This window comes from Chanodichthys erythropterus, chromosome 14, assembly GCF_024489055.1.
Source record: "Chanodichthys erythropterus isolate Z2021 chromosome 14, ASM2448905v1, whole genome shotgun sequence".
Classification (NCBI taxonomy): domain Eukaryota; kingdom Metazoa; phylum Chordata; class Actinopteri; order Cypriniformes; family Xenocyprididae; genus Chanodichthys; species Chanodichthys erythropterus.
Genome location: NC_090234.1, coordinates 13,980,329 through 13,991,197, shown reverse-complemented (window position 1 = coordinate 13,991,197; position 10,869 = coordinate 13,980,329). Strand labels below are relative to the sequence as shown.

Genomic DNA, 10,869 nt, shown 5'->3' with positions numbered 1-10,869 from the left:
TGTAATAATTTCAACTTTTCATGTCATAAATATGGCTTAGTATGTCATAATTTCAACATTTCACGTCATAAATATGAATATGACTTAGTATGTCATAATTTTGATGTTTCATCTCATTATTATGACTCGGTATGTCATAATTTTAACATTTCATGTAAAAAATATCAGTATGTCATAATTTAAAGTTTTCACATCATGAATATGACTTATAATTTTGACTTAATGTAAAAAAATGTATCAATATGTCATAATTTAAAGTTTTCACATCATAAATATGACTTAGTATGCCATAGTTTCGACTTTTCACGTAAATATGACTCAGTTTGTCATAATTTTGACCTTTCATATCATAAATTACTTAGTATGTCATAATTTTAAATTCTAAAATTTACTAAGTTATTTATGATATGAAAGGTCAAAATTATGACATACTGAGTCATATTTATGTGAAAAGTCAAAATTATGACATACTAAGTCATGTTTATGACGTGAAAATGTTGAAATTATGACATTCTGAGTGTCATAAATATAACATGTCATAAATATAACTCAGTATGTCATAATTTCGACATTTCATGTCATAAATATGGCTTAGTATGTCATAATGTCAACTTTTCAAATCACAAAATATGACTTTGTTTGTCATAATTTTAACTTTTCACATCATAAATATGACTTTCATTATTTCAAGTTTTCACGTCATAAATATGACTTAGTATGTCATAATTTTGACGTTTCATCTCATTATTATGACTCGGTATGTCATAATTGTCACATTTCACGTCAAAAATATCAATATGTCATAATTTAAAGTTTTCACGTCATGAATATGACTTAGTATGTCATAATTTCGACTTTTCACATAAATATGACTCAGTATGTCATAATTTTGATGTTTCATCTCATTATTATGACTCGGTATGTCATAATTTTAACATTTCATGTAAAAAATATCAGTATGTCATAATTTAAAGTTTTCACATCATGAATATGACTTATAATTTTGACTTAATGTAAAAAAATGTATCAATATGTCATAATTTAAAGTTTTCACATCATAAATATGACTTAGTATGCCATAGTTTCGACTTTTCACGTAAATATGACTCAGTTTGTCATAATTTTGACCTTTCATATCATAAATTACTTAGTATGTCATAATTTTAAATTCTCATGTCATAAATATAACTCAGTATGTCATAATTTTGACATTTCATGTCATAAATATGGCTTAGTATGTCATAATGTCAACTTTTCAAATCACAAAATATGACTTTGTTTGTCATAATTTTAACTTTTCACATCATAAATATGACTTTCATTATTTCAAGTTTTCATGTCATAAATATGACTTAGTATGTCATAATTTTGACGTTTCATCTCATTATTATGACTCGGTATGTCATAATTGTAACATTTCACGTCAAAAATATCAATATTTCATAATTTAAAGTTTTCACGTCATGAATAGGACTTAGTATGTCATAATTTCGACTTTTTACATAAATATGACTCAGTATGTCATAATTTTGACCTTTCATATCATAAATAACTTAGTATGTCATCATTTTAAATTCTCATGTCATTAATATAACTCAGTATGTCATAATTTCGACATTTCATGTCATAAATATGGCTTAGTATGTCATAATGTCAACTTTTCAAATCACAAAATGACTTTGTCATAATTTTAACTTTTCACATCATAACTATGACTTTCATTATTTCAAGTTTTCACATCATAAATATGACTTAGTATGTCATAATTTTGACGTTTCATCTCATTATTATGACTCGGTATGTCATAATTTTAACATTTCACGTCAAAAATATCAATATGTCATAATTTAAAGTTTTCACATCATGAATATGACTTATAATTTTGACTTCATGTAAAAAATGTATTAGTTTGTCATAATTTAAAGTTTTCACATCATAAATATGACTTAGTATGTCATAATTTCGACTTTTCATGTCATACATAAATGACTCGGTATGTCATAATTCCAACTTTTTTTTTCTAATGTGGCGGTAATGAGCTTCCATGCGTAGCAGCTTTGTTGATTGTGCCGTCATTTCATCTAGAATCACTGCAGATGTTCAGAATCACTTTATTTGTGCTGCTAGAAACAAGCAACTGTTTGCTTTGGTTTTTAAAGGAGCAACAACATGAACTCAGTCCACAGATGATGATGACATAGATCTGATGGTCTGCAGTTATATTCAGCAACATAGATATGAACAGCCTGAATAATGAGCACATGCATTGATCAAATAAAACTCAATTGTGTGTTCAAGCAGATAAGATGGTAAACTCATGTGAAAAATGCAAATGTACCATTATTTATTTATTGTTAAAGTCTTAAAGCACGTGTTCAGTTTAAAGCCGAACCCTTCATTGAATTAAGATCGTTTCATTGACATGAAATTAAATCAACAGGAAGCTTTTTGTGTGTTCGATCATTACAACTATATTATTGATTGGTGTTTATAAGACGGCACAGTAACTATCATACACACAATATTCATCTGTGCATTCAGCATTCATTCTGTTATGCATCTGCTGATTTTCTCCATTTTTGCATTAGATTTTGACACTGAAGTTTTGTACTTGTGCATCTCTGTAGATTCATATCCAGGGTTGAGGAGGTGCTCAATGACTGGAAGCTGATTGGTTGTCGTGCCGGGAAACCACCGGAGAAGGTCATAACCCATGATTACAGTTACCAATGATGTAAATGAAATGATGTAAGCAGAAGTGAACGGTGTTGATGTTAACAGGGCGAATACACCAGCAGCAGCTGGGAAGAGACGTGTCAGGAGATTAACTTTGCTGATTTCAAGTTCTCCATTACACATCACTGTCTGAAACAGGAGTCAGCAGATAGTGAAGGCAGGGATGAACCAGAGGAAGGTACGCTTGGCTTTTGACCTCGTCAGCTGAACTTTGACCTCTTCTGCGTATGTTGAACTGTCTTCTGCTTTCAGATGCGTATCCGCTGGCCATGCAGGACCTGCTCTGCATGAACAACGACTTTCCTCCTCGAGCGCACTGTCTGGTCAGATGGTAAGAAGCTCTGTAAGACTGCGTCAGATTTTGCAAAGTAATCCATATTCAAATATGATGCAGTTTGATGTTTAGTATTGCTCAGAAAGATGTTTTTCCAGGTTCACCTGAGTGTGTGCTTATAATGCCGTGTGTCTGAATGGACCAGAAACCCTTCCGTCGGAGCCTGACATGCGTCTCTGTTGTGTTGTAGGTATGGTATGCGTGAGTTTGTGGTGATTTCTCCTGGAGCAAACTGTGAAGCCATCGTCAGTGAGTCCAAGTGTAACCTGCTGCTGAGCTCCGTGTCTATCGCTCTGGCCAACACAGGCTGGTGAGTGAGTCCCAGCATGCTCCTGTATCTCTGAAGAACATGTGTTTCCTTCCACACCTGTGATCCTCACGTCGTTACTATTGTTGCTTCATTTGCCTGTAAATTCTGCATTTCTTGAGGGTGAAATTATGGAAGCTTGTTTCCGCAACTAAATAAATATAAAAAAGGTATAATTGCCACTTTTTATGTCATAGTTCTGACTTTTTTTCTCAGAATTGTAAGACTTCACAACTCGCAATTGTGTTTATCTCACAATTTTGACTTTATAACTCACAATTCTGACTTTATATCTCACAATTCTGACTTTATATCTCGCAAGTCTGACTTTATATCTCGCAATTCTGACTTTAAATCTCGCAATTCTGACTTTAAATCTCGCAATTCTGACTTTATATCTCGCAATTCTGACTTTATATCTCGCAATTCTGACTTTATATCTCGCAATTCTGACTTTAAATCTCGCAATTCTGACTTTAAATCTCGCAATTCTGACTTTAAATCTCACAATTCTGACTTTATATCTGACAATTCTGACTTTAAATCTCGCAATTCTGACTTTATATCTCGCAATTCTGACTTTAAATCTCGCAATTCTGACTTTATATCTGACAATTCTGACTTTATATCTGACAATTCTGACTTTAAATCTCGCAATTCTGACTTTATATCACACAATTCTGACTTTATATCTCGCAATTCTGACTTTATATCTCGCAATTCTGACTTTATATCTCGCAATTCTGACTTTAAATCTCGCAATTCTGACTTTATATCTCACAATTCTGACTTTATATCTGACAATTCTGACTTTATATCTCGCAATTCTGACTTTAAATCTCGCAATTCTGACTTTATATCTGACAATTCTGACTTTATATCTGACAATTCTGACTTTATATCTGACAATTCTGACTTTATATCTCGCAATTCTGACTTTATATCTGACAATTCTGACTTTATATCTGACAATTCTGACTTTATATCTCGCAATTCTGACTTTATATCTCGCAATTCTGACTTTATATCTCGCAATTCTGACTTTATATCTGACAAATCTGACTTTAAATCTCGCAATTCTGACTTTATATCTCGCAATTCTGACTTTAAATCTCGCAATTCTGACTTTAAATCTCGCAATTCTGACTTTAAATCTCGCAATTCTGACTTTATATCTCGCAATTCTGACTTTAAATCTCGCAATTCTGACTTTATATCTCGCAATTCTGACTTTATATCTCGCAGTTCTGACTTTATATCTCGCAATTCTGACTTTATATCTGACAATTCTGACTTTATATCTGACAATTCTGACTTTAAATCTCGCAATTCTGACTTTAAATCTCGCAATTCTGACTTTATATCTCGCAATTCTGACTTTATATCTCGCAATTCTGACTTTAAATCTCGCAATTCTGACTTTATATCTGACAATTCTGACTTTATATCTTGCAATTCTGACTTTATATCTCGCAATTTTGACTTTATATCTGACAATTCTGACTTTATATCTGACAATTCTGACTATATCTCGCAATTCTGACTATATCTCGCAATTCTGACTTTATATCTGACAATTCTGACTATATCTCGCAATTCTGACTATATCTCGCAATTCTGACTTTATATCTCGCAATTCTGACTTTATATCTCACAATTCTGACTGTATATCTCGCAATTCTGACTTTAAATCTCGCAATTCTGACTTTAAATCTCGCAATTCTGACTTTATATCTCACAATTCTGACTTTATATCTCGCAATTCTGACTTAAAATCTCGCAATTCTGAATTTAAATCTCGCAATTCTGACTTTATATCTCGCAATTCTGACTTTATATCTCGCAATTCTGACTTTATATCTCGCAATTCTGACTTTATATCTCGCAATTCTGACTTTATATCTGACAATTCTGACTTTATATCTGACAATTCTGACTTTAAATCTCGCAATTCTGACTTTAAATCTCGCAATTCTGACTTTATATCTCACAATTCTGACTTTATATCTCGCAATTCTGACTTTAAATCTCGCAATTCTGACTTTATATCTGACAATTCTGACTTTATATCTTGCAATTCTGACTTTATATCTCGCAATTTTGACTTTATATCTGACAATTCTGACTTTATATCTGACAATTCTGACTATATCTCGCAATTCTGACTATATCTCGCAATTCTGACTTTATATCTGACAATTCTGACTATATCTCGCAATTCTGACTATATCTCGCAATTCTGACTTTATATCTCGCAATTCTGACTTTATATCTCACAATTCTGACTGTATATCTCGCAATTCTGACTTTAAATCTCGCAATTCTGACTTTAAATCTCGCAATTCTGACTTTATATCTCACAATTCTGACTTTATATCTCGCAATTCTGACTTAAAATCTCGCAATTCTGAATTTAAATCTCGCAATTCTGACTTTATATCTCGCAATTCTGACTTTAAATCTCGCAATTCTGACTTTAAATCTCGCAATTCTGACTTTATATCTGACAGTTCTGACTTTATATCTGACAATTCTGACTTTATATCTTGCAATTCTGACTTTATATCTTGCAATTCTGACTTTAAATCTCGCAATTCTGACTTTATATCACACAATTCTGACTTAATATCACACAATTCTGACTTTATAACTCACAATTCTCACTTTAAATCTCGCAATTCTGACTTTATATCTCGCAATTCTGACTTTAAATCTCGCAATTCTGACTTTATATCTCGCAATTGTGTTTATATCTCGCAATTCTGACTTTTAACCCAAATTTGCATCTTGTAAAGTCAGAATTGCGAGATTAAACTTCACAATTGCAAGTTAAAAATTCAGAATTGTGAGTTGTGAAGTCCGAATTGCAAAAGTCAGACTTTTTTTCCTCAATATTGGACTTTATAACTTGCCATTGCGAGTTTATATCTAAATTCTGAGAAAAGAGGTCAGAATTGTGCATTTATAACTTGCAATTTTCACTTTATTTCTTGCAATTGTGAGAAAAAGAATTGTGAGATAAAAAGTGGCAATTACCTTTTTATTTTATATTTAGCAGCGGAAACCAGCTTCCATACAAAATGGCCATTTTAGTCACATTAGTCAAACGATTCACTGGTTCAGATCGAAAGCATCTGGTGTTACAGTCACAGTGCAAACCCATCATCCTTAATAATAATAGTTTATTGGTATGGTTTATTAATATTATCATCATTAAAATTTCTATAGTTATTGATTGTTTAAAAACAGCAGATGATCAGGGCCGATTATATCCTGTCAATCAAAAGAGAATGAAAACAGGAGTCACACTGCAATTCCTACTGTGTAATGAAAATGTCTATTCTGTTGAATTTAGGGCTGTCAAAGTTAACGTGACAGTAACACACCAAATGTTAAAAAAATCACCTGTAGTTCAAGCCTAGAGTTATCAGATCCGCAGTTTTCCCTACACAAAACATTATTTGTAATGCCTCCCATCCAATATTGTTACTTCTGATACAAAACAAAGGCTCAGCTTTTAAATTCTGCCCGTTTTATCACAAAATTCAAACAGTAAATGGCTTTTTGACACTCTTACATGTGACGTGATCACTGTAGCACCTCAGTTCAATTTCTTTTTTCCACTTTAATACTAGTTATACCACGAAAAACATGCATGAACATCAGAAGGTATGTTGAAAGATACAGACAACTTACTGAAATGAATCGTGCCTCATGTAATCACTCAAATCAGTGGAAAGTCAGCTTGTCTTGAATACTAACGTTGCATTTATCTCAGGAAAGTTATCCAATGTTCACAGTTTGTTAGTTAGCTATAAAAACACGAGAGAGGAGCTTATTACTATTAATTATAAATGTATGCATGAATAAATTTGTCATGAAGACAAGTGTTTATGAAAACTACCTTATGTGCAGCTGAGTTGTATATAAACAGTTTACATTTGAGTCTAATTATTATATCTGAAAATAAATAGTTGAATATAATAGTTTGGGCTCTATTGTTTATTTTAATGTCTAATATTATAGTAATGTACTTAATGAAAGGGTTCCATGTATAAATAATAATAATAATAGTTTATTATGTTTATGTATTATGCCCTATTATTATAAACCTCTAATCTCACTCTATTTTAATCTGTATTGACATGTGTCATATTGGAAAACATCTGTCTCTTTGTCAGTGTGAAATATGTTTTAACACATTAATGATCATTTATGAAGTTAGATTGACATGTTATAAACATCTCTGCGCTGCAACACCTGCATCGCTATATGGAAACGCTAGAGGAGGATTATCGCATGGCTCACTGTGGCATTATGGGATAGATGGTTGTTTCAATAATCTGTCAGTCTCTTTTTAAATGCTTTATGTGGACATGCTGTGCATTGAGTTATTGTGATGTGTTTTGTTATTACTGTGCTGCAGTGGACGCCTAATATATTCACTGTAATTGTTCATACGATGATATGAATGATGGGTGTTGAGAGATGCTCTGTGTGATTAATTGAAAACAAATATTTTCTTTATGGATGCAATTGCATCTGTCATATTGCTGTCATAGAGCCGCACTGCTGCGATTTTGACATCAGGTGGCGCTGTTGAACTGTATTAGCATGTGTGTTCTCCTGCTAGATGAACAGCAGACACCAGAGCACAGGAACTACAGACCACCTTCATGTGTTAAAGTTATATCTCTTAAAACTCATCTTTAATAATGACATATTTAAATGTTATATTATAATTTATTCATGCCTTAAAATAGCTTAAATGTAACTCTACACCATTGCTTTATTTCTGTCCCTTCTTAAGGGTGCTCACTGTGTTAAAATGCCCACAAATCATGATAGGAAGCCCTCACGTTATATCCACACACCTCCTCTTCTCTGTGTTTTTCAGCCACGTGCCGCTGTTTGTACAGATCCAGCAGAAATGGAGGAGGATGTACACGGGCGAGTGTCAAGGGCCCGGCGTCCGCTCCGACTTTGAGATGGTGCATCTGCGCAAAGCGCCCAGCCAGTACAACCACCTGTCCGGCCTGCTCGACATCTTCAAGAACAAGATTGTGAGTTCAGATGATGGCCGATCAGTCTTTGGTTTTCACAGCATGTTAACACACAGAGAACATGCTGATCAGGTGTGATTTCTGTGGACGTTTAACTATTAAAAAACACATGCCATATGAAGTAGGAAGGTTGATGATTTATGAGGTTTGATGATGTTGCTCCTCCAGCATTACATTTATAGTAAACAATTATGCATTTGGCAGATGCTTTTATCCAAAGCAACTCACAGTACATTGAATTCAAGGTATACATTGCTGTATTACAGCTTTAATGATATTTGACCTGTCAAATTTATTAACAATTGTTAATATTAGTTAATAAATATACAATTGTTCATTGTTTCATGTTAGTTCAAAGTGCTTTTAAAGGGTTAGTTCACCCAAAAATGAAATTTCTGTCATTAATTACTCAACCTCATGTCGTTCCACACCTGTAAGACCTTCGTTCATCTTCAGAACACAAATTAAGATATTTTTGATGAAATCAGATGGCTCAGTGAGGCCTGCATTGACAGCAAGATAACACTTTCAATGCCCAGAAAGATACTAAAGATGTATTTAAAACAGATCATGTGACTACAGTGGTTCAACCTTAATGTTATGAAGTGAGGAGAATACGTTTTGTGCGCCAAAATAAGGACTTTATTCAACAATATCTAGTGATGGGTGATTTCAAAACACTGCTTCATGAAGCTTTACACATCTTTTATTTCGAATCAGTGGTTCAGAGCATGTATCAAACTGCCAAAGTCACGTGATTTCAGTAAACGAGGCTTCGTTACGTCATAAGTGTTTCAAAATTTCAGTTGTTCACCACTAGGGGGTGTGATCAAAGTCCCGTTAAGACAAGTCATTTCACTCGGCGGCCATCTTTGAAATGCCTCTCGGGCATGCGAGTGCAGCTTCTATCACTTTGAATGGGGAAACATCAAATTCTGCAAAGTTGTGCGCCAATTTTTCGATTAAATTTTATATTTGAAATCACCAATGAAATCCGACAACAACTGTTCGGATTTTCAATTATTTAGCCCTCCGAAAGGGCTCACCAGGAAGCACACAATGTCATGACTCGTGTTCGTCTTCAATTTTATTTAAATCAAATGACCACAGGTCATAAACCTGAAATGCAACAAACAATAACAAATATTATTTAAATAATGGCAAATATTATTTAAATAATGACAAAATATTATTTAAACAATGGCAAATATTATTCAAATACATCATATAAGTTAATCAAATAACATAATATAACAATAATGTAAATAATGAAATCAAAAACCTGCAACACCATCAAATGTGATGAATCTAGCTTAAAAACTACATTGACTACATTACCCAGAATGCCTAGCGCCAGAGGAGCATGCGCACAGTGACTCTACCATCACTGGTAGCTATGGACGCTGTCTCCGTATACAAAACCCATGCTACCACAATCCTAGTTCAAATGATTCGTACATGCATAAATGCACCCTACCATAGACCACCGATTAAAACCACCGCTATCACTACCGCCACAAGAAACCAATAAAGTGCTCTGAATAATCAGCACAAAGCTAATGGCTAATAATAATGCCTAATGCTTTACAACATCCAGGACGCTAAAGTACCGCTACAAGTTACTCTTATCCAATTAATACAGACATAATAAAGTAAACGTTTAGTGCATTCATATATAATTGCCTAAATGTTACTAGATTGTGTGAAAAGTTAGCGGTTACATACCAACGGGCTGTGTGCTCCTGCTGAATGTCTGTGATGAAGTGATTACCAGCTGCCATGACTTTAAAGTCTCTAGTAAAGCTGCGCATGCGCACATACTATAACACATCTGAGCATGTAAACAAACTTAATCAAAATAATCACTCATTTCCCATTTGTGTCTCATTTATCTATTTGCATATACATTTTTTTTTTTTTATAAACAAGCTAAAAGTCTTAACAACAACTGTCTCATAAACGTTGTTTCTAAACACTCGAATCATGACAAAAAACTGTATTTTTCAGGCTGGATCAAGCTAATGTGAAGTCTTAAACGCGCGTCTCTCGTGTCTCATTTCGGAGGCACGAGTCTTGACTGTTTCTATAGGAACCGGAGCTTCTAACGGCCGCTGCAGTGATGCCATGACTTTACCAATCGGCGATTGGCTCTTATTTAGAAGGCGGGACTTATTCCACCATATTGCATGTTGCACTTTCGCCCATTTAAAACAATACGAGTGACACGTCTTGTGTTATTCTATAGTCTTTGGCGTGACTTTGGCTGTTCGGATACAAGCTCCGAACCACTGATTCAAAACAAAAGATTCGTAAAGCTTCATGAAGCAGTGTTTTGAAATCGCCCATCACTAGATATTGTTGAATAAAGTTGTTATATTGTTTTTTTGGTGCACAAAAAGTATTCTTGTCACTTCAAAACATTAAGGTTG

The 10,869-nt window shown here is 33.7% G+C and overlaps 1 protein-coding gene across 3 annotated transcripts in view; it reads left to right on the top strand.

Annotated features, from left to right (window-relative positions):
• The window catches only part of rab3gap1 (RAB3 GTPase activating protein subunit 1), a 54,820-nt gene that overhangs the window by 1,065 nt on the left and 42,886 nt on the right, over positions 1-10,869 (top strand). For all 3 annotated transcript variants that reach the window (XM_067410506.1, XM_067410505.1, XM_067410507.1), the window contains exons 3-7: positions 2,628-2,703; positions 2,782-2,914; positions 2,989-3,067; positions 3,261-3,380; positions 8,275-8,440. In XM_067410506.1, the coding sequence (XP_067266607.1) occupies positions 2,628-2,703; positions 2,782-2,914; positions 2,989-3,067; positions 3,261-3,380; positions 8,275-8,440 (574 nt within the window). The remainder of the gene's footprint in view (positions 1-2,627; positions 2,704-2,781; positions 2,915-2,988; positions 3,068-3,260; positions 3,381-8,274; positions 8,441-10,869) is intronic.